Genomic DNA, 25,644 nt, shown 5'->3' on the forward strand with positions numbered 1-25,644 from the left:
TGTGTGATCAGCACTGAAGTGCTAAGTGATTAGAATTGATTATTACTAAGCCCTCCAATTCAGATGTATCTCACTTACTAAGCACTTCGATTTTGATCACTAAGCACTCCAATTCAGATCACTAACTGAGCACTCTAAGGACCTCATGCACGTGGCCATAAGTGTTTTGCGATCCGCAAATTCCGGATGCACAATACACAGATCCCGGCTGAGTGCTTGCCACCATTTTTTTTAAGAACTTCTGTAGAAATGTCCTATCCTTGTCTGAGAAATGGACAAGAATAGGAAAAACTATAGTTTTTTGGGGACGTGCGGATGTGGACAGCACACAGTGAGCTGTCCACATCTTTTGCACCGCCACTGACATGAATGGGTCCGCTTTTTGCAGATCGGAATGCGGACAGAAACGACGGCGTGTGCATGAGCCCTAATTGTAATCACTGTGTACTTGAATCCTGATCACTTACTAAGCCCTGTAATTCTGATTACTGATTAAGCACTCCATTTCCAATCACTTACAAAAGCATTCTGAGCTCTAAGCACTCCAATTCTGATCACTAAGCACTCTAATTCTGATCACTATGCGCTCCAGTCAAGATTACTTACTAAGCACTTGAATCCTGGTCACTTACTAAACACCGTAATTCCAATCACTAAGCACTGTAATGCTTATCACTACACGTTTCATTTCCGATCCGTAAACTTACTGGAGCCTTGCAATTCTGATCACTTGCCGAAGACCAGAACCCTTATATGGATCAACACTCTCATTGTGGTCATACTGAACAGTGTTCCTGATCTTCAGAATGCATCCAGAATGGATCGACAGCCATGTTATTCTAATCCACCCTATTACACTTTATTCCATCAGTGGAGTGAATTTCAATTCTCTTATGATTTCAAGATCCCTTATTGTTGGCACAACATAACCCAACGCCTAATATTTCACATAATGTTATAATTTCCTATTAAGCAACCCTCTTACAGTATCCATTGTGCAGTAATCTATTATCACACGCTTTGCTAACCATGGTCCATCCCAACATATCTCCAATTAAATAATAGCCTGAGATTCATCAGACTGCACTCCTAACATGCTCAATTATCCATCAGAGCAATCTCTCCATGATGCTATATAGACACATGTATCAAACTGCATTCTAAGTATGATCTAATGCAATGTAATCTACTTGTGATCCATGAAGTCACTGAGTGATCTACAGAGCTTTCTATTAGTGATGTATCTCTACTCACCAGTAATTCATCACACAGCATTTTAATCCTAACCTACCACATAGCACTCCAAATGTAAACTATGAGGCAGCACTCTATCACTGTACTACATTCACTGCTCTTCAACTTTTAACCTCTACATAGGGATCTGGACTCTGCTGCAGGGAAACCACCAGACCGCTACCTCTTGTTTTAGCCTCAGTTCAGCAGACTGCAAACCCATGTGGGTCAGGAGAAACCGGTGCAAAACACAAAGGGGTCAAGAAAAACTGTAGTCAGGAACATGCCGAGGTTAGGACAGCCAGGGTACATGCAATCCAATAAACAGTCCAAAGTCAGGTCAGGCGGCTCAGGGTCAGAACAGTGGTCAGGCAGCGAAGGGTCAAATCCAGAGATCAGGCAAAAGTCAGAACACAGACAGATAAGTTAACTGCACACCTTTACGGGACAGTAGAGTAATAAAAGCTATTACTCACGCATCCATCACTTGGCAGGGGCCTAAATACCCTAAGGTGACAAGCCACTGGCTGGGGAAGAGTATTGGTGCGTGCTGGCCCCTGTCTGCAGAGCCAGGCAGAAAGCAGGCCTCAGCCTGCAAATAGGGATCAGGAGAATGCTGTCCTGGTGGCTGCACCCAGTGGGAGGAAGAGGTAGGATGCTGACAGGCGCAAACCACCAAAAAGAGGGACAGGTGAGCACTGCCGCACCCGTGCCCACCTAAAGGAGTGGGGCAATGGGCACAGGCTGCCACCATAACATGTATTATGCTATATTTTGTATCCATGTTGTATGGTTCCATAATATAGCACCTATTCTCTGCTGTGGGTCCATGGGTCCATGTTCCCCCAATTTACCAAGAAACCTCATGTACAATGTTGGGGCCAAGCAGTCAAAAACAGCAGAAGGAGGGAGACGCCACACATAGAGGTGACATGTTCAACAGTTCTTTAGTGGGGGAACAGCAAACTTGGAGAGGCACAATTACCGACAATCAGGGGTTCAGTATAGCCAGATAGCTACACGGGACTTCAATGGATGGAACTTCTCCACACAGCTGCCCTCAGGTTTCTAAAGCTGCTAAGCATTGGACAACAGCCCAGGTCAGGCACTTGGGCCACATGCTAACTTAAGACTCATTTACACGTCAGCATTTCACGGATGTGTGCTGTACGTGTTCTCCACGGACAGCACACGTCCCTATTCATTTGAATGTGTGTATCCACACATCAGTGTTTTAGCACGGTCCGTGTTTTCAGCACACATGCATGTCCTATCTTGGTCCGTGTTCTCGGATCCCTCACGCCCATTATAGTCAATGAGTCCGTGAAAACCATGGATGCAACACGGATACCAAGAGATGCTTTGAAAATTATTTTTCAGCTGTTCCATGTTAGTGAAACACGGATGCTACACGGACAGCAAAAAACGGACACACGGATCCTTCACGGATGCATCACTGACCACCTGGTCACGGATTAAAGCACGGACACAGATGTGTTTACAGCAGCACACTAGAATTCCACTGGCAGGGATGAGGTTAACCTATAAGTGCTTCCTGGGATCCTCTGGGGTGGGGCATGTAGCCTTCCTGGGATCCTCTGGGGTGGGGCATGTAGCCAGACAGACAAGACCACGATGGAGAGCCAAAGCAGCACCCCTCCCTTCCCTTAACAATATGGTAACACCGCCTCCTACGCGGCTGGCTACACTGTCCCCCCACAGAAGTCCACCAAGGCTGCTCACGTAGGTAAACTAAACATTTCGAGAATATAGATCTATAATATATCAAACTTGATATGAATATGCTTCTCTACACCTTATAGAAATACTCTCTCCTAGAAGCAACCGTATATTATGGGGTCTCACGAAACCACCACGCTATGGTACATGGGCAGTCCATAGAACAGGCCCTCTTCTACTGCCATACAGGCTGCATGCACATGGCTCTGCCTTGTGCACAAGCCTTTGTCTGGATCCATCACACAGCCCTGATTTTAGACAGTTAACACTTACCTGATATACATAAGAGGCTCCAGGGGCGAAGCACAATATGACATGATCAATACCCAGTAATGACTTGTCACATCTAACAAGTGTGCACGTTTCTTCCCTATGCAATGTGATATAGGTACAAACCCCCCCGCTGTGTGCGCTCTGCACCCTCACATGTGGCTGGTCTAGCAGTGCAGGGTTAATTACAGTCTCTGAGGTGACACAATGAGCATTATTATATTAGCTGGTCTCCTCCTTCCCCCACAGGGCACGCAGGCTGGCTCTCTGACTGCGCTGTCACATAGCCTCTTACCCACCCCATCAGTCTCACTCCCTATTCACTCCTCTTTTTCACAGTTGGTCTATTTCACAGATATCTCTCTCTCCCTCTGCCAGCCCTGAACTTAGACTTGACTTCACCATCTTGATTTGCACTTACACCCCTTCCCCATGCTCACAGCTCGCCTCTAGTGCACCCATCTATATCACCCTTTGCTCCTATCTTTGCTTTTTCCAACTCCTCCTCCCTCTCCTTCCTCCTTCCTTCTCTCCCCTGGCTGGTGTGTACACTTCACCTTCCTCCTATCTACACTGTATCTTTCTTTTATCCCATTGTTATCATTATATCCAATCCTGCCCCCAACTTCTCTATTGACCTGTAGTGTTCCTTGCTGCCTCACTTCATCCTTCTATTCCTCTTCTCTCCCCTTCCATCGCATTTCCCTTCTCACCTCTTCTTTTTCTCCCTGGTTGAACTTCCTGCCATTATTTCGCACCATCCTTAGCAGACTGAAGGTAAGTCCCCAGCATGGCAGAGGGAGGGCATGACCAGGACAGACGGGTACCAAGCCTGCATGGGGTGGATGAAGAAGAAGAGATGAGAGCTGGACTTTCCACCATGGCTCAATTTAAAGACCCAGCACAGGGAAATACAGACAACCTGCTGCCGCTTTACATGAAGAAGCAGTTGTCATACAGGTAAGCGACCACCTTTTCTATATGTCACCCATCTGAAAACATTATTTTATGTAGGATCCAGTCTAATGTGTTTTTTATGTATGGCTGAGCTATCACTCTGCATTGATCCTATATCATACACTGACTGGATATGCTAGAGATGTAGCAGAGCTGATTGTGGAACAAGTCATCATCACAGCGTCAGGGAGCGATATCTGTGATTTTATAAAGTAGTGCAGATCAAGCTGGTCATAGACCAGGAATAATTTAATTGGTTTATGGTGGTGACAAGGATCCCTTGACATCAAGTATCATATGGGGATTTTTAAAGCTAAAGCAGTGGTGTCCAACTTGTAGGTCTCCAGCTGTTGCAAAACTACAACTCCCAGCATATCACAACAGCCGCAGACTTTCTATCTATCTCATATCTGTCTATCTCATATCTATCATCAAAATGCAAACTCAATGATCTTTAAGGCGTTGTCCAGGATTAGAAAAATATAGCTGCTTTCTTCCAAAAACAGCACCACCCCCTGTCCGCAGGATGTGTGTGGTATTGCAGTTCTGTCCCATTGAATGCAGTGGAGCTCAGCTGCAATACGAGGGACAACCTGTGGATAGGGGGTGGTGCTGTTTTTGGAAAAAAGCAGCAATGTTTTTCTAATTCTGGACAACCCCTTTAAGGACTACTTCAGCTCTGCTACATCTGTCCTCATCACTTACTTTGCTTATTTTCAACATACATTTTTTAATGTTTCCTAATTCCCATCTAATCCAGTTGGACATTGGAACATCCAAATTGATGCGTATATATATATACACAATACAAGCAAATATTTAGTTATTTAATATCTTTTTCATCACTATGGCATTAACATAATGTCTGTCCTCCGCTCCTGGACTCATGTGAGCTATTAGCGTGCAGCCGGGGGGGAGCCAGATGAGTTTGTATTCATGGAATAGTTAAAGTGGTTGTCTCATCTGAGACAATGGGGGCATATCACTAGGATATGCCCCCATTGTCTGATAGGTGCGGGTCCCACCTCTGGGACCAGCACCTATCTCCTAAACAGAGCCCTGAAAATGGTGGAGGGCGAGCTGCGCATGTACAGCCGCCCTCCATTCATTTTCTATGGGGCCGCCGAAATTAGCCGAGTGCTGGGTAGGCTATTTCCGTCAGGCTCAAAGAAGTGAAGGGGAGCGGTGGCCGGTCATGCACATTCACTTTTATGGGGAGAGAGCTTGATGGTGGCTGGACCAGAGTCCTCCAGCCACCACTCTGCCCGCTCCGTTCTCGATAGAGGTGTGAGTCCCAGTGGTGGGACCCGCACCTATCAGACAATGGTGGCATATCCTAGCAATATGCCCCCATTGTCTTAGATGGGACAACCCCTTTAAGGCTCATGCACACAACCGAACTTGCAGTTGTACAGAGCCATAGTAAGGCGTCCATAGAAGCCTTACTTATACAGATGAATGCCTCCAATTGCATTCATATGGGAAAAAAATTCAGATGCCGTATTTTTGTAGGTAAAATCTGGTAGTACGGAGAATATCTTCCTGATACGATACCTTATGGAGGCACCATATGGCGGCACTCTAGAGTGCTTACGGATTTGCAGTCTTGGGCTGCAGGTGCTATCTGTGCCTAAGCATAGCATGAGGTCATTTTGTCTTCCTCTTAGGTCAAAAATTTGCCCCAGCCAATTCTTTGTTATATCTCTTTCTGCAAAAACTGAAGAAAAACCAATATGGCGCTGATAGCAGCTCCAACATGTCTTGGCGCTATTTCTGAAAGTCCTGAATGGTCATTTTCCTCATTTATAAGAAAAAGAAAGGGATAAACTATTCGTAGGCATATGAAACAGGTTGACAGCTGTACTGGTGCCATCTTGTTTGTCAACGTCTGGCCGCTTTAAAGGAACACTACGGGCAACAAAATACTCTTATGTGATGCCCATTAGAGCGCCTGGGAGGTGGTTCCGGAGCATGACATGGGCGTTCAAAGAATACCAATGGGAATATCCCCGTGTCAGACACCTCAGAGCCTGCAAAAGACATAACACAGGGTATCACTTTTGCCTGGAACGTTCCTTTTGTTCATATATGCAAAATATTTGTGCACATATGGCAGGCTTAAAGGGGTTGTGCCACCAGTAAATTTTATTTTAATATAATTTACCATGAAAGACTAGTTACTTTTGATAATTTACTTTCTGTTACAAAAATATCCCAGTTGTGAGATATTATCTTTATTTCATTATAATTTCTCCCCCTGGTGTTCAATCTGTATAGCAATGTGCACGTCCACCTACTGAGGTGGTCGCCCATGCTCAGGTCCATCCTGCTACCAGCCGTATCTGCTATCAGAAGCTGTGGCAGTTACAGGGAGAGAGCTGCGGCAGAAAGGACACTCCCCCTGAGCTGTGATAGGGAGAAAGCTGCAGCGGAAAAGACATTCCCCCGGAGCTCCTAGAGTGAAGAGACTCTAGAAGAGCAATTAGAGCAATAAATGTAGAGATCTCTAGATCTATGTGAGGCACAGGGCTGGTTCTAGCTTAGGAAGAAAGAGATTGTCATGTACAATATGATGTCTGATTGTCATTTTTTTACATCGGTCATGGCATCACATATTTAAAGGGAACCTGTCACGTTATACTGTATGTGTGGTCCTATCTGTGAGCAGCATGACACAGAGCAGAAGGAGCTGAGCAGATTGATATATAGTTTTGCAGGAAAAGGTTCATTATAACGGCCCATTCAAACGACCATATGGCCAATGTACCTGTGTCGGGGACCGCAAATAGCCATGTAAACTCCGTACTGTGGTGCAGACCCATTGACTTGCATGGGTCCGTGATCTGCAAGATATGGCAAAACATAGGACATGTTTTATCTTTTGTGGAGCGGGGGCACAGATCGGAAGCCCTTCCATGGGATATGTCCTATGTTTTGCCTTATCTAGCTGATTGCAGACCCATTCAAATCAATGGGTCCGCACCACAATATGGAGCTCACACGGCCAGTGCCCAAACGGTCATGTGAATGGGACCCTACTTGTACTTTATTCATCAAAATCTCTTACTATGCTCGGGAGTCCCGTGAGATCAGTGATTGACGGCTGTCTCTGCTTGCGCACTCATAAAGTGAAGGCTGCCAATCAGTGAGCCAGACCGCACACTGGACTCCTACGCATAAAAAAAGATTTTGATGAATAGGATACAATTTATACAGAATTTTTTACCACAAGCCTATACTGTATATCAATCTGCTCAGCTCCTTCTGCCACTCAGACACCATGTTCATCGTGACGGGTTCCCGTTAAATAAGTCTTCTGCTGTTGTGAAAAAATGACACATTGTATAAAAAATAAATAAAGTTTCTATCTCTACTATTACAAAGTAATAGTAATAGTAAAGCAAATGGCTGAGACTGTCCCATGGGGTACAATGCATATATTTCAATGAGTCTGAAAAACAAGTAAAGGATTTTGATTGTTAAAGGGTTTGTCCTACGAATGATATTCTATGGTTTTCAAACCAGCACCTGGATCTGAATACTTTTGTAATTGCCTGTAATAAAAAATGTATTATAGCTACTGAGTAATTCAATGAATGAGTCTATCTGTATAGCGCCACCTGCTGTTTGTTTTTTTCCAATTTCTCCGCCGTGCTCACTGCGATGGAAGCACATGCTCAGTTCCATCCTTTAACTGCCACTAGCTGCAGCAGACAGGTCATGCCCTTCGAGAAAAGACGCACCCCCTAAGGTGCCAGAATGAAATAAATCTAGCAGAATAATTGAAGCAATTAATTATTTAACTGCCACCAGCCATATCCGCCGCCAGAAGCGGTGGCTGTTACAGGGAGAGAGCTGTAGCGGAAAGAAAAGACACGCCCCTTGAGACAGGACACGCCCCCTGAGCTCCTAGCCTGCAGAAAATCTAGCAGAGCAATTGGAATGGGGAGATCTCTGGATCCATGTGAGGTACAGGGCTGGTTCTAGCTTTATTAGAAAGAGGATGGCATGTTCTATATACTATATGATATCTTATTTTAATTTTTTACATTAATCATGCCTTGATCTGGGCCAGTATGAATGAAATATAACATTTAAGAATGCGTGTTGGGAAAATGCACACGTGGTGGAAGTGTAATAAATTTAAGGGCTACATAGAATTTCCCATAGACTTCCCATACACTGCAGACTATTATGTGAGCAGTTAAAGGGTGCAAGTATTCTCTCTGCATGGATACATCCACACAATGCTGCTTACATAACTGTGTACACATTCGGTGGGGACTAAACTTCAACTAGGAAGGCTTCTAAACACAATGCTAGATTGACTTAGCTTTGCCAGGCTCCCGCCGGGTTAATAACCTGTAAGTGTGCTTAACATCTTTGTATAGACCCTGCTGTGAGTGGCACTATTACACCGAGTCATGTGTGCCCTGCTGAATGCCGCTTTCAGATCTGTATCTTGAAGGAGAAGTTTTGTGTCAATTACTAAACAACAGTTCTTAAGGCAATTATACCAAGAAATAGTTCTTTTATTCCAGAGCTGCCTATTACTGTTATTTGTATGTAGTGCTTTACCATTGTGTGTGCATGTGTGTGTTGTACAAGATTTCTCCCTCAAGCTAAAAAAACTAAATAAAAAAATCCTCACAAATATTCTACAGTTTTCAAACAAGCACTTGGTTCTGAATACTTTTGTAATTGCATATAATTAAAAATGTTGTATAGCCAGTGAGTTATTCAATAAAATGTATCTGTATAGCGCCACCTGCAGGTTTTTTTTCTAATTTGTCTGTCCAACACACTGAGGTGGCTGCACATGCTCAGTTCCACCTTTCAACTGTCACCAGCTGCAGCAGAAAGGACACGACCCCTGAGCTGCCACCTTGAAATAAATATAGCACAGCAATGGATGGGGAGATCTCTGGATCCATGTGAGGTACAGGGATTTTTCTAAATTTATTAGAGATTCTCATGTACAATATGATTTTTTTTTTTACAATAATCATGGGATTATAAGGGTTTGATTTGTCCTCCTGTGTCAGATTTGTAAAATGATATTCAGCCATTCCTCAGTTATGTCTGTTTCTAGGGGGAAAAAAATCAATATGGCAGCTATTATAGGGGTTAACACCCAGACTCTGAAATAGCAGACCTGTCTAGTTGTTCTATGGAGGATGAGGATCCTTACCATGGCCCATTTATGATTCAGGAGTCTGTGAAAGCCTAATGTCAACCCTTATGGGAACTGTAATGGGCACCATGGTTGCCACCATAGGTGCTTGCTCTCCAGGACTATCGGGTAGACACTTGTAGAGAAAACCTTCCAAATTCCTGGTGGACTCCAACAAGAATAGGCAATGTGCCTAAGGACTGCATTGCCAAATTAAAATGTAAATGTCGCCCATTGCTCTATTTTTTCACCAGAATGCTTTCTTGGCAGAGTAGATGGAAGATGGACGCATCAACCTCTGTGTATACACGACATATGCATGTTCACAGTTAAAGAGGTTGGCCACTTTCCGGCTACTGTTGTGTGTATGTAAGATGACTATATGACACTTATTAATATAGCCTTTGTTCATTTTCTGAGCCATTTTCTATTTTTCATAAGCCGTGTCCCCTTGTTGGGCAATTCTTCTATGCTGTCCACATGGAGGTCCTGTCCATAACATGGCCAATGGAGGGTCACGTGACCAGCAAAAATAACTCCAGACACATAACTCAGCCTTTCCCACTCAAATACACCACACCTGCCATCTGCACTTGCAATGTTGAGAGTTTTGTGCAGGTGCGGTGTATTTGAATGGAGGTAATGAGTGATTGGTCTGGTCACATGACCCTCCATCAGCAGCCATTTTATGGACAGGACCTCTATGCGGACAACACTAAAGACTTGGCCGTCTATGAAATATAGCAAATGGTGCAGAATATCAACGAAGACTATATTAGTAAGTGCCATATAGTGGTCTTTCAAACACATTGAGCCAGAAAGTGGTCAACCCCTTTAAGTTAATATCTTTTTGGGTAATTAATGCACATTCAGGACTTTTCATTAATACCATTTAATAGGATATATTTTATATAGGTATTGGTTCCAAGGCCAGATCCAAATTATCCTTCGCTAGAGATTAGTGACCATGTTTGATAAAGGGCCAGTCTGACATGGTTAAAATTCTTCTTAAAATTGCAAGTTACCTGCCATTTTTCTCCCATAAGGAAACATTGCGGGCATGCTTCAGTCGCAGTAACCCACGATCTTTTGATGACATGACCCAAAAGTCGTCATGGAGTCCTAGCTGACGGCTGCTGTGATCAGAAATAAACTAGGGGCGTTGGTCAAATCGTGGAGAGGGGGTTCTTCATCTAGGAACACGTTTAGGATTGAGTAAGAGCCGGTTGATGTGTTTTCTCCAGTTCTTATCGTGTTTCCTAGCTATGAGGACTGAGCAGTCTGTCAGTAATCTCATTCATAATCAGCCATATAAAGGTACAATGTTTGCTTTCTCCTTCCCTGCGTACACGGCGAGTCCTAGCGGCTCAGCTCGAACCCGAATACACAAATATTAGGGTCTTTAACACTTGCGTTGTTGGATTCCGGCAGGCAGTTCCGGTCTGGCAATCTGTATGCAAACGGATATAATTTGAAGACGGATCCGGATGCGGATAAGTCTCACAAATGCATTGCAATACTGGATCCGTCTCTCCAGTTGTCATCCGGAAAAACGGATCCGGGTTTTTCCAGAATACTTGGGGCCGGATTCGGCATTAATGCATTTCAATGGATAATAATGCCAGATCTGGCATTCCGGCAAGTGTTCCGGAATTTCAGACGGAGAAAATACCGCAGCATGCTGCGGTATTTTCTCTGTCCAAAACCCGTACAGTGACTGAACTGAAGACATCCTGATGCATACTGAACGGATTGCTCTCAATTCAGAATGCATTAGGATTAAACTGATCATTTTTTTCCCGGTATTGAGCCCTTAGGACGGAACTCAATACCGGAGAAGTTTAACGCAAGTGTAGAAGTACCCTTAATCTCTCTCCTGTGACTCAGCTACAGGGATAGACATTGGGGACTATTTTATGGACATTGTGGTGATACTGTTATATGGTCACAATCGGTGTATTGTACATGAGCACCACCATACCCAATATGATTACCGGTAAATGGACAAAACTATTTCTCATTGCTATTATATTGGTGTTATATCACTACATAACAATTGGTGCCCTTCGTTTTTATATGATCATAGTAGCATTCATTTTTTTATGTACACTGCTACTTCTTACTGACATTATATCAGTTAGTAATATTATATGGTCATGGTATTCTTTATTATTTTATGTACACTGCCATTTCTCAATAGTATTATATCAGTTAGTATTATTATACTATATGGTTATAGTATTGTTTATTATTGTATGGACTCTGCTATTTCTCATTGGTATTATATTGATTGGTATTTTTATATGGTCATAGTATCCTTTATTATTATATGAACACTGCTGCATCTTATGTTGACAGCTTAGTTGGTAGTGTGATAGAGGCAGCATAGGTGGTGATATGATAACACTACTATGTATGCTATTATTATAAATGTATTGAATACAAACACTGGTATGCTTTATGGGCACTCATTTGGTGGTCAGCATTTTATAGTTGATGGCACTGTTGCTATACTGTATATCACTGACATATTATTATACTGTATTGTATAAGGTTATATTATGAAGAGATTCTGTTAGCGCCCGTGCTTCCTACAATAGGAGCAGCAGGAAGCAGCCAATGTAAGCAAAGTCTATTGTTCTTTATGTAGACCTGGAATGTGATTTTTATTTTTGGTTTTACGCTTTACAGACTTACATGATGAAGATACAACCTAAAGCTAATGTGTCATCATAAAAAATGTCTCTGCAGGTGATTGTGTATATCATATCTTGTTCCTGACATTCAAACATTGAGGAACAGGACTTAAAGGGGTTAGCCAATCCTATAAAATGTTCCCCCATATGCCGGAGCCCTCACATTGAATATACTTACCTGGGTCCCCGCTCCCCGCGCCGCTCCTGGTCCCCGCACCGCCGCTGCTGCTGCTTCTCCCCGTGCGCGGATGAAAACATCCGGTGTCGGGGGGAACAGCCAATGGCAGACGGAGACTATCCTCCCTAGTGTCACCTGCGATGCTAGGGAGGCTCGTCCCCATCACCGGACACCGGATGTTTTCATCTGCGCAAGGGGAGAAGCATCAGCAGCGGTGCGGGGACCAGATAAGTATATTCAGGGTGGGGGGCCTGGCATTTTGGGGGGCTTTTTAAAGGGTTGGATAAGCCTAGGGTACGCTGCGAGGTGCTCATACGAGTGCTGCGGCCTTCTCAAACAGCTGATTGTTGGGGATCCCAGGTGTAGGATATTGATAAACTATCCAGAGGATAGGTCTTCAGTCTAAAAAAAGTCAGAAAAGTCCTTTAATACACTTGGACTGAGGAAACAAATTCTACAATTATATATTAAATAGTAAAATTCTGGGTAAAACTGCCACTGAAAGCAGGGGCCTGCACAGATCTTATAGGGCCCCATAGCAATAATTAGTACAGGCCCCCCTGCCCCACTCAGTTTCCCAGTATGCGTGCATCAAAGACTCCGAGGCAACCTGGAGCATAAAGCACCACTCCTCAGATCTCTCACAAGTTTATGATTATACTTATTAAGTGGAAGACATTTTTAATAAAAAACAATTAGAATAAAATAAAAAAGTCACATACTGCTTCACCCACTTTATCTGACTTCTGTGTCAGAAAAAGTGGAGCAGATGTTTCATAACTATGGCGCTCGTTCTGAACACTGTATTTCTGAATGTATTTACACCAGACGGCTGCCTTCCATTTTGTTTTGATCTAAGTAGGTAAAAATTCAGTCCCGAATAACTTTTTTGATATATCTGTATAATGGTCAGAGCTCCATTTTTTCTAATACTGTCCAGAGCTCCCAATCTTCTTTGCAGACACAGATGTAAAAACTAACTTTCAGCCACCACTAGAGGGAGCTTAGGAGCTGTTTACTGTTTAAACCAGTATGCAGCAAGCTCCTAAGCTCCCTCTAGGGGTCACTGCAGGTAGTCATTGTAAGGGTTCATTCACACGTCCGCAAAATGGGTCCGCATCCGTTCCGCAATTTTGCGGAACAGATGCGGACCCATTCATTTTAAATGGGGCCGGAATGTGCTGTCTGCATCCGCATTTGCGGATCCGCACTTCCATTTCCGCAAAAAAATAGAACATGTCCTATTCTTGTCCGCAATTGCGGACAAGAAAAGGCATTTTCTATGAGATTGCTGGCAATGTGCGGAACGCACATTGCCGGTATCCGTGTTTTGCGGATCTGCAATTTGAGGATCCGCAAAACACATACGGACGTGTGAATGGACCCTAATCCACATTCATACGGATGATTTGGAGATCTGTATCAGAAAAAATGGTCACCGATAAATATCCCATAGTAGTGGTTACCTTCTTCAGAAACCTGAGGGTGAATCTGCCTATTCACTAATACTATTTAAATTCTAATGCACACACATGCCTCCCAAGTGTCCTCTTTTGGAGGGACAGTCCCTCTTCTTGACCCAAGTCCCTCTGTCCCTCTTCGATCCTTAAATGTCCCTCTTTTTGACGTGCGGAATTAATGCATAAATGTGCATTAATACATTTACTAAATTGCTCCTTACTAAACTCTCTGTATGGTTTCTACCTGTATATTAGACCAAAACTTCATTATTTTGTGCAATTTGGACATTAAAATACTTATAATCCAATGATTTATGTGCTAATATTTAAATGAATATTGAAGCGCAAGAAAAAAAATGTCCCAGGGGCTCGACATGCTGTAAAAAACATAAAGGAACTTAACCTAGCTGATGTGATGGAGTCAGTAATAATGCTTTGGGCGGAGTTAGAGGCGTGGCCTAGTATGAAAAAAACTGCTATGATATGCACCGTAACTTTTGAAAATCTTTGCGATTTTCAAAAGTTGGGAGGTATGCACACATATAAATATATTTTTCTCATTTTGGAATGAGAACTGAGCGTCTTCTTTCTTTATTATAACATACAGAAAACCCTTTCCCCATAGCTATGTTTATCGCTGGCTAAAATCATAACTGTGCCCGTCATGAGAGATTAGCACCTGTCACTGAGTGCCCTCGAATTGCTTCACAGCTCTGCCTAAGCCCTGACATTACCCTTCCTCTCTGCTGCCTGATTACAGTCCCCATGTCTTCCTATATAATTCCCTTGTGAATCTTTAGCACTTGGAAGTGGTGCTGCAGCAGAGAGCCTCATCCAAAACACCCCTGCATTTTTTTGTTAAAGGGGTCATTTGGGATGTTAAGAATGCTCAGGAAATGGTATGTAATATAAAAAAACTAACAAAAAACAACATTACTCATCTTTCAAATCCCTTGTTGGTCCTGCATTGATGACATCATGTACATCAGTCACATGACCACTGCAGCCAATCACTGGTCTTAGCGGGGATGCTTGCATTTTTGGGCATGTGGCGGCTGAAGCCAGTGATTGGTGACTGTGGATGATGACTGTGATGAGGTCAATGCTGCAGGGCCGGGGGTAAGAAGTATTATTTTTTTCTTTTTTATTTACATTTCCTGCTCTTAGGCAATGTTCTTAAAAGGGTTTTTTGAGACTTTACTACTGATGACCTATTCTCCGGATATGTGATTGGTGGGGGTCTGACACCTTGGATCCCCCACGATCAGCTGTTACAGTCGGGTCGTGGCCTTCTTGCAGCTTTCCCCAGGCCAGTGACATCACATTCATCAGTCACATGGTCTAGGACAGGCATGCTCAACCTGCGGCCCTCCAGCTGTTGTAAAACTACAACTCCCACAATGCCCTGCTGTAGGCTGATAGCTGTAGGCTGTTCGGGCATGCTGGGAGTTGTAGTTTTGTAATAGCTGGAGGGCCGCAGGTTGAGCATGCCTGGTCTAGGAGCAACTAAGCCTTATACAAGTGAATACTTGTGATACAAGTGATATTTGATATAACCCTTTAAATGTGTTTTTCTAAACCAGATATAACCAGAATACCCCTTTAAATATATTTTTTTAAGCAACAAAGCAAAATTTAACTTTTTTTCTGTTTTTATAGATTAATTGTCAAATAAATGTAATGTCTGTGGATATGTAATGTAATGTATATATGCAATATTAGGGCAGATACAGCAATAGATCCCCGAATCAGACCACTATTTGTCAGGACTGGGACCTACTTTAGAGGACCCTAATTATCTGGGCATCCATGTACTCAGTAATCAGTTATCTGGATGAGACATGAGAGGTAAAGTAGGAGACCTGGCACTTGGACAGGTGCACATTATTCTCCAGACATACAAGCAATAGAGATTAAGCTGACAACTCTCAGTGCATATTTAGGAATGCTAAAAAGAAAGGTAGATCACCATAATGCACGTCTCCTCATCCACTCCATACAGGATCGGATTGGCCCACCAGAGTACCAAAGGATCCTCTGGTGGGCCCAAGCTCTGTCACAAAAATGGGCCTCCTTTTATTACACGGTCAGTGAAGTCTAGCAGAAGTTAATTTGAAGCCAGTAACCACCAGATATCTTATAAAACCTCATAGATGAAAAGTCCTAAATATGCAGTGACAACAAATATGACTTGAAATGGAATATGCATATGAGGGTGCGCCCAAAGGAACTTCAGTACGATGCTGATGGGTTAGCACTCACATGGCACCGCGCAACAATGATTTTACTACTGAGAGAAAAACATGTGATTTATACTAAAATGAGCGCTGATTCCAAATATGAACTCGGAATTTGCCTGACACGTCTAGATTTTAAGTTATACATGCAAAGCCTATTCAGTTATAATATGAATGCATTACATTGGAGATATTCCAATAGACATGTCCAGACCTGTTCGGACGCATTCAGGCTGATGTCGGCAGTAAGTATATAAGACAAGCTGGACAGATTTTGATAAAGTGATCTGTTATAGTGCTATCAGTTTTGAAACTTAAGATGGATAAATGCAAATGTGTTAACGATCCAGACAATTTCTGCTACATATGTGGCAAATACACTACTTGTGATCAGCGCAAGAATCTGACAAAGCGGGTGCGTCTTGCTTACAAGTATTACCTTGACTGTAAAATTGGAGATCAAGATAAAAGCTGGGCACCTCATGTTTGTTGCACGGTGTGTTACTCTGGGCTAACGCAGTGGTTGAATGGTAAAAGGAAAGGTATGGCTGCAGTGCCTATGGTTTGCCGCGAGCAGAAAAAACACCATTCAGACTGTTACTTTTGCATGACTAAAATCTCCGGATATTCAAAGAGAAACAAGTCACAAATGGTGTATCCTGGCTGTGAGTTTGCCCTTAAACCGGTACTGGTTTAAGAGCAGACTCACAGTCAGGATACACAATTTGTGACTTGTTGATGTAGAGAGTCCAGTGCCTTCCCCTCCCACAGCAGGAACGGCAATTGAAACAGACGGTTCTGATCCTGATGAAGAAGAAGATGTTGATTGTCACAATGTATTTCCTGATCCAGAACAACTGGAGGGTCAGCCGCACTTGCTGAGCAAATCAGATTTAGATGATCTGGTAAGAGATCTGTCATTATCTAAAGAAAAGTCAGAACTGCTAGCTTCTAGACTTCAGGAATAGAATTTGCTACAACGAGGCACAACAACTTTACACTTTCGTCATTGACACACCAAGTTAACTGCATACTATGCAATGGAACGCGATGTCTGTTTCTGTACTGATGTAAATGGTCTTTTGATGGAGTTAGATGGTACACATGTTCCCGATGAATGGAGGCTATTCATAGACTCTAGCAAAACAAGTTTGAACGCTGTCTTGTTGCACAAGTTACGTAACGAAAAAACCATCTGTTCCATTGGCTCATGCGGTTGGAATGAAAGAGACCCAATGCATCTATGGAGTTAATTTTGAAAATGATCAAATACTCAGAACATAAATGGAAAATTTGTGCTGACCTGAAAGTGGTAGCACTGCTGCTTGGCCTACAGTTAGGGTACACAAAGCATATGTGTTTCTTGTGCCTATTGAACAGTCGTGATGACAACAAAATGAGACAGTGGCCTCTCAGAGTCGAGCACACAGTTGGTCAGTACAATGTACAACACAAATCACTGGTCGATCCACTTCAAGTTTATCTTCCACTTCACATTAAACTTGGTTTAATAAAAAAATTTGTAATTGCACTTGATCGTGATGGAAATGGTTTCCAGTATTTGAAGGAGAAGTTTAGCAAACTGAAAACTGATGCTAAAATAAAGGCCGGAATTTTTATTGGCCCCGAAATCAACAAACTAATGCATGACACATTCAGAACAAAACTCAACCCCCTGGAACTTGCAGCTTGGGATGCATTTGTGCTAGTAGTGCAGAACTTCCTTGGGAAGAGACGAGCTGCAAACTATGCTGAATCAGTAGACAACATGCTTACAGCATATGAGCAACTTGGCTGCCGAATGTCATTGAAAGTGCATTTCTTACATTCCCATCTTGACTTTTTCCCACCCAATTTGGGACACGTAAGTGACGAACATGGAGGGCGGTTCCATAAAGATATTTCTACAATGGAGAACAGGTATCACGCCCGCTGGAATCCCAACACGATGGGGGACTACTGCTGGTTTTTGCAACGGGAAAATATGACCGTTCACAAACGCAAAAGCAGATGCCTGGAGCACTTTTACCAGTACTGAGCCTTGCTCAAGTAAGACTTTTAAACTGAAAAATGAGACTTTTTAAAATGTTGTTATTCCATTACATTTTCATACACCGTTTACTAAGCAAACTTTGATGTAGATCAGGTAATTGTTGGAGCAAAACCCGTTCTGTTCAAAATTATTCAATGCTTTCCAAGTGCTTACCGTAATTCATAGGCATACTTATGCATAGCAAAATTTCATGACGTGTTACAACAATTCTGACTTCGGATTTGTAATCCGCACACTCGATTAAGTATAGGACAAATGGTTTTTGCCCAGTAGCAGACAAAAAGTTTTTTTGTTATTGCGTGGCTTAGTAGATGTAAGGCTCTTTAATCCAGACAGCATCTACTATGCCAGTGCTGCCCCCCACATTTTGTTCTTGCACATTCATAAAAATGATTTACACACTATATGGCGGTGCTGTTAGTTATGCAGTGGCTGTTATTATTCACCATATGGCTATATTATTATCTAGGAACAGCCCCTTTAAAAGGGAAAGCCCCAGTCCATATGCCCCTGCTTAGGACCCCCTCTACGAGCCAGAACTTTAAGAGGGGCTCCCATTTTGGTGACTTAAAACGTCTATACATTGTATGGAAAGCCATTGGTCTGACTGTGGCCATGTAGTACTACAGTTTTCCAGCAGGAAGAAAGCCTGGCTGGCTGCGGCTGATCCTGCTGTTCTTTTAAACCTAGCTCAGATACATCAACAGGGCATGCATGTGCATGGGAGAGATAGCAGAGCAATACATCTCCATTATTGTATTTTATTTACTGTATGATGTTGGTATTTAGACCCTGTGTGGCTCCCCATTATTTGTGCAAACTTGGCTCCTGTAATTTGTGCACTATATTGTCCTGCAATTGGCCTATATGGTAGCCCTGTCATTAGAGGGATATTCCCATTTCCAACATTTATGGCATATCCACGCACTGTTTGCTCCGTTCTTTCCATAACTCCCATCTACAGTAATGTGCAAAACATTTAGGCAGATGTGGGAAGAATGCTGCAAAATAAGAATGCTTTTAAAAATAGAAGTGTTAATAGTTCATTTATTCTCAGTTAATAAAATACAAAATGTATGATCATGCAAAATCTAAATCAAATCAATATTTAGTGTGACCGCCCTTTGCCTTTAAAACAGCATGACATTGACTGTATTTTTGGGGTTGTTGTCCTGCTGCAGAATAAATGTAAATTATTAACACTTCTATTAGTTACGGCAGTGAGTGTGGAACCACTGTGGCAAGTAACGGATTTGACTTAGGGCTAAAACTAAGGGGCGATATCCTGGCGGTTCCCTGGTTTTCACACTTTAACCCCTATACAGTGATCTGGACTTTGCTGCAGGGAATCCACCACGCTGCTACATCTAGGAGTAATCTATATGCAGTTGACAGCTGACCCACAGGGGTCAAGAGACACCAGTGAATAGCTCAGAAAAGACAGGCTAAACGCGTAGTCAGTTTCAGGCTGAGGTCAGAGCAGGCAGAGTAAGCCTCATTCACACGTCAGTGTTTTGGTCAGTGATTTCCATCAGTGACTGTGAGCCAAAACCAGGATTGGAGCCTCCAGAGACATAAGGTAAAATGGAAAGATCTGCACCTGTTCTGTGTTTAGAGCCGCACCTGGTTTGGTTCAAAATAACTGAAGGTAATCCCTGACCAAACACTGACTGTGTGAATGAGGCATAAGTGTGAATCTGTGAAACAGTCCGATGTCAGAACAGTCAGTGAATTATCGATGAGGTAATCAGGCATGGGTCAGGTCAGACAGCAGAGGGTCAAAATCCAGGAATCTGGCAGTGGTGAATACATGGGCAGAAATGATTTGCAGGATCTAGCAAGCTAGTAGACCTAGTGCTCATGCACCTTCCCACAGGTGAAGCTGACTTAAGTACCCCAGGGTAGCCAGCCTTTGGCATGCTGACCCTTTAAGAGTCGGGGAGCATGTGCCCCCTTTGGCCTAGCTGAGAAGCGTAGGCTGTGCTATGTAGCAGCAGAGCACATATGGAATTCCAGCTCCCAGGCCTGCTGCTGGAGGGCAGAGTATGGCCAGTGGGTCCAGACCACCGGACTAGAAGTAGGAAAAGCAGACTAAGAGAAGCAGCACCCGTGCCCATCCAAGAAAACAATACAGCATTGGGCACTGGCAGACACTTTTGAAAGCTTTCTTACTTTGCAGCCTTTTTTCCCAACTTACCTAAAACTTTTGCACAGTACATTTAGAGGCTGCACACGGTCATCTCTCTATGGGGACAGCAGCAGAATAACTCCCTCTTGGTTAAGCCAGAAAAACCTCATGAAAGCTAAGCTATCTGATAGAACCCATTCCAGCTCAGCTCCACTAAACATCTTCCTTGGACACCCTCCTTGCTCTTATTTCTCGTTCGCCTCCCTTTCATGACATCTGCTTGGTTGTCCCTTACCTTTACCTTCTTCTATTACATACAGGTGAAACTCGAAAAATTAGAATATTGTGCAAAAGTCTATTTATTTCAGCAATGCAAATTAAAAGGAATTGCATTAATGCAGCTTAAAATTAGAATTTTGTGAAAAGGTTCAATATTCTAGGCTCAAAGTGTCGCACTCTAGTCAGATAATTAATCCATACCCCCTGAGCAAAGGGGACCTCAAAATTGTGACTTTGGGGGTTTCATAAGCTGTAAGCCATAATCATCCAAAATATAACAAATAAAGGCTTGAAATATCTCGCTTTAAATGTAATGAGTCTCATATGTTAGTTTCACCTTTTAAGTTGAATTACTGAAATAAATTAACTTTGCACGATATTCAAATTTTTCGAGTATTACCTGCAAGTGCTGTATATGATCTATGTACCCATGTATATATTTTCTGGATCACTTTCCATCGTACCTCTTTCTCATTATTATTGTATTTAAATTATATATTTTAACTAATAAAGATTATTATACATTTTATAGTCCTAGTCCCATTGATCTTTCTTTTGGTTAGGCTCCACCTTCTTCTAACCTGCTTTTCAGTCTTGCTCTAATCAGCCTGCGTTCCTACTTTCATGCTCTCAAAGGCATCGTGCTAATGAATTATGTTTATCAAGTAGCTAAATATAAATCTTGAAGCTGTGCGGCTGACTTGTCATTTAAATGCCAACAGGAGGCAAACATTGTGTACCCAATTAATGAAGAGAGAGACGGAAAAGGGGCTCAGACGGAGGTCCACTATTCAAGTATTGTAAGAACTGTGTACTTTGTTGTGACTTTGTATAAAGAAGGTCGACCACGTCAATGCGGATTGCTTGGGGATTTCTGTAATTAGGATTTCTTATTGGAGCTTGAACTTGTTCAGTGTCAGACTTGGGTTCCTTGGGCCCACCAGATGAAATTATGCTCTGAAGTCTAATGAGTTTTGATTCAAAGAAATAGACCCTAGTAGCAAGTGATTGGTTCCAAAGGCAGTTCCAAATAGGATTTCTTTCTTCTGGACCTTTGGGGACCATGAAGCTGTCAGAGCCTGGGCCTACTGGAGGATCCTCTGGTACTTTGGTGGGCCAGTATGATTTTCAGCTTGTTACATTCATATTGGTCAACAGCAGGTGCCAACATCAAGAACTCCCAACCTTACCACCATGTGGAAACCCCTGAACACTTATTCGGAAAAAAAAAAAGGGCCAACATGGTAGAGCATCTATAACAAAATGGGCCCTCTTTCTGGTCTGGTTGGCACAATATAGGTAACTGTACATTTTTACAGCCTTCCCATGTTTTGTAAGAAAGGACATGGTGATTACTATTCTCATTTGGTTGCTAACTTTGGTGAACTCATGGACAGGGCACGTCCTGTAGAAGTTCACATGAAGGAGAGGGTTGGGTCCAACACAAGCTGACTTTGCCTTCACCAATTGGCTCTCTAGCAAAGAGTGATATTTAGCTTATAGCTTTGGACAACAAGGTCTGCTTCCCTGCAGAAAACTACAGCCAGTCAGGTTTCTGCATGCAGTTTTGGAAGCCAAAATCAGCAGTGGATCATAAAACGAGAAAAAGCATAAATAAAAGATATAAATGATACATTTCTAAGATTTTTATTTTCTTTTGCATACAGATGTAGAACACCTTACCAAAACTGGCCTAATGCATTAAATAGGCTTTCCCATTTCACACATTGGTGGCCTATTACTAGGATATGCCACCAATGTCTGACAGCTGCTGGTCCCACCTCTGGCACCCGGCCCTGTCTCTAGAAGTGAAGGAGAGCAGACTGTGCATGCATGCATGCATGGCCGCCCTCTATTCATTTCTATTGGACTATGGAAAATAGCAGAGCTCTGTGCTATTTTTGTCAGCCCCATAGAAGTGTATCAAATAAATCCCAGCAGGCGTGTTGATTTTCTCAATGCTTTATTGTTCCATGTTACAGGACGCGTTTTGGCCAGTCCAGCCTCTCTTAACTGCAGTTGAGGAAGGCTGGACGGGCAGAAACGCGTCCTGTAACATGGAACAATAAAGCATTGAGAAAATCAACACGCCTGCTGGGATTTATTTGATTTTGAAGTGGGAGCGATCCCTTCCTGTGCAAGCGATTTTTGAGTGGTGAGCTGTCTTTACCTTTGATTGAACCATAGAAGTGTATGACAGATTTGATAGTTGACACAGGTTTTAAAAATTCACCTTAGTTCACAACCAAAGTAGGGGTTTACCATGTAATATCATCTCACATGCAGACAATAGGGCATTGATTCCCCACCTTTTAACTATGGGTAGAGGAGGAAATGTTGACCCTCAAAGAACCCCTAGCCATAAAGTGCCCAAACACCTTCAACAGCTATCTATTCTGACCCCCAATACACCTACACACTTAGGGCTTGTTCACACGACTGTGCCGTGTTTCGCGGGCCGCAAATTGCCAAATTGACGGCCCTTTATAGAAATGCCTATTCTTCTCCGCAAAACAGGCAAGAATAGGACCAGACTCATAATTTTTGTGGTGCCACAGAACGGAGCAACGGATGCGGACAGCACTCAGAGTGCTGTCCACATCTTTTGCGGCCCCGTTGAAGTGAATGGGTCTGCACCCGAGCCGCATTTTTTGCGGAACCAAACCACGGTCGTGTGAATGAGCCCTTAGTTTGTCCGAGCGTGTATGTGTTTTCCATACGGAGAGAGGAGAAACTGCTGCCAAACACCTCTGAGGCTTATCTTCCTGAAGAACAAAGGGCTAGGACCTTGAACTTCAACGTGCCCGGTCCTTCTTTCCCCTGAAATCATCTGATATTAAATTTTTCGGATATGGGTTAAAAGACATAGTATATTTGTGCCCAGACTCTTGTAGGCCAATGTTTTTCCACCATCTGGATCCATAAAGCAGAGCTAAATTACAACACGACTTGCAGTTACTTTGATGCTCAACTCATTGATCCTGCACAGCTAATGCGATTTACCTCAAGACGTGGTCATTAAGTGGAACACTGATTATTATTAATACGGCCGCGCAAAGCAATAAAGTCAATGTTATTAGTTTGGACCATTTTGCATGTGAGTCAGAGGATGCAGGCACAAGTGTAACTCAATTAGGAGGAAATGTCAGCAAAGCACAGTGGGTATTACAGAGATAATTTTGAGGCGTGGTGAGAAAGGTTAATCCAAAATTATCAGAGGGAGATATATATATTGTGTGGTCCAAGGCAATAACATGTCAGACGTCTTTCTGTGTCACCAGAGCCAACATTAGAGATAGGACTTCTGCACATCATCTCTAGATCATGGCATGCAAAAACAGCTCAGCTCAAAAAGGTAGAGCATTATGGTCATGAAATAATGCAGCGACCAGGACGCATGGGGGTCTGTATGAGTGAATGGCCGGATGGGGGTAGTAGTTATAGTGCTCATGGTTCTGACGATCCCTGGGCTGGTGTGCAGTGATGCGAAGGACATACCTTGCCTTCCCTTCGGTGCACAGTCTGGGTCTGGAGTTTTCCTGCCTGATGACGGTTGAGTCAACCTTGATGTTATTAGTTTTGTGGCGCCAGCAGGTTCCCGGTTGTTGTGAACCAAACACTTTGCAGTAAAGTAGTGCAGGAAGCAATGATGAGGCAGTTGTGCAGCAGAAAAGTTCTTTACTGAAGAATTCAAATGCAAACAGATCAGGGCAGTTCTTATCATGCTATGGACCAGCAGTTGGTACATAAAATGCACTTTCCACAGATGTTACAGGTGACATGGCTGCACAGGTAATTGATAGGCCAAGGTGTCTCTTTAATATAGTCTTCCTTAGGCCCCCTTCACACGGGAGTCGTGGGTGAGGGCTGGATGCGATGCAGGTGAGTTCAGGGAAAGCCGTGCGAGTAGGCACACAATTTCAGTCAGATTTGACTGCGATTGCGGTCCATTGTTCTGTTTTTTCCACGCAAATGCAATGCGTTTGGCACGCGTGTGAAAAAAAAACGAATGTAGTACCCAGACCCGAACCCGGACTTCTTCACTGAAGTTCGGGTTCGGTGTTCTGTAGATTTTATTATTTTCCATTATAACATGGTTATAATGGAAAATAATAGCACTCTTTAATACAGAATGCTAAGTATAATGTCAATTGAGGGTTCAAAAATAATAAAAACATAATTAACCTCATTCACTCGATCGCGCAGCTGGCATAGTCTTCTTCCAGGACCTGCAAAAGGACCTTTGATGATGTAATCGCGCTCACCACATGGTGACGTCAGCGCAGGTCCTGCTGAGTGAAGATAGAAGGATCTTCTATCTTCATTCAGAAGGACCTGCGCTGACGTCACCACGCTCATCAAAGGTCCTTTTGTAGCTCCTGAAAGAAGAAGAAAGAAGACGATGCCGCGATCAAGTGGATGAGGTGAGTTCATATTATTATTTTTTTTTAACCCCTCAAGACACATATTAGTAAGCATTCTGTATTAAGAATGCTATTATTTTCCCTTGTAACCATGTTGTAAGGGAAAATAATACAGTGAATAGACTTTAATGGGGCCCGGGGTTGCTCATCCCCATCATCTCCTAGCAACCACGCGTTAAAATCTCACCGCATCCACACTTGCTTGCGATTTTCACGCAGCCCCATTTCTACGGGGCTTGAGTTGCGTGAAAAACGCAGAATATAGAACATGCTGCGATTTTCACGCAACACACAAGTGATGCGTTAAAATCACCGCTCATCTGCACAGCCCCATTGAAGTGAATGGGTCCGGATTCAGTGCGGGTGCAATGCGTTTACCTCACGCATTGCACCCACGCGGAATTCTCGCCCTTGTGAAAGGGGCCTTACTCTGCACTTCATTAGGTGACTCTGACATAGGCATCCAGACGTGGGTTGTATATTTTAAGTAATACAATGCAATCACAGGGTGATCCCCTCCCGCTTTCAGCTGTCTCTGCTTCCATAGGATGCAGAGACAGCTGATTATAATGGTGAAGCAGGGAGCCCTGCGATCCCCACTTCACCATTCACCTCAGCTGCCGCTCCCCCACTTTCCACAAACCTCGTCATTAGGAGGAGAGGGGGGAGCTCTGAGGAGGACATGTTAGTTCAGTGTCCTCCTCTGTCTGCAGTCGCTGAAGGACCTGGCATGACATCAGTAGGCAGAGCAGAGCAGTTCAAGGACCTGCAATTATGTTACAGCCATGTGATTAGTGGATGAAGAGGTGGGGCTTA

At 43.2% G+C, this 25,644-nt stretch overlaps 1 protein-coding gene across 1 annotated transcript in view; it reads left to right on the forward strand.

Annotated features, from left to right (window-relative positions):
• The first annotated feature begins 3,629 nt into the window (after positions 1 to 3,629).
• DGKZ (diacylglycerol kinase zeta) overlaps positions 3,630 to 25,644 on the forward strand; it is a 181,889-nt gene continuing 159,874 nt past the window's right edge. The window contains exon 1 of the mRNA XM_044269558.1: positions 3,630 to 4,203. Within this exon, the coding sequence (XP_044125493.1) occupies positions 4,034 to 4,203 (170 nt within the window). The 5' untranslated portion in view covers positions 3,630 to 4,033. The remainder of the gene's footprint in view (positions 4,204 to 25,644) is intronic.

Source organism: Bufo gargarizans, chromosome 10, assembly GCF_014858855.1.
Source record: "Bufo gargarizans isolate SCDJY-AF-19 chromosome 10, ASM1485885v1, whole genome shotgun sequence".
NCBI classification, from domain to species: Eukaryota; Metazoa; Chordata; class Amphibia; order Anura; family Bufonidae; genus Bufo; species Bufo gargarizans.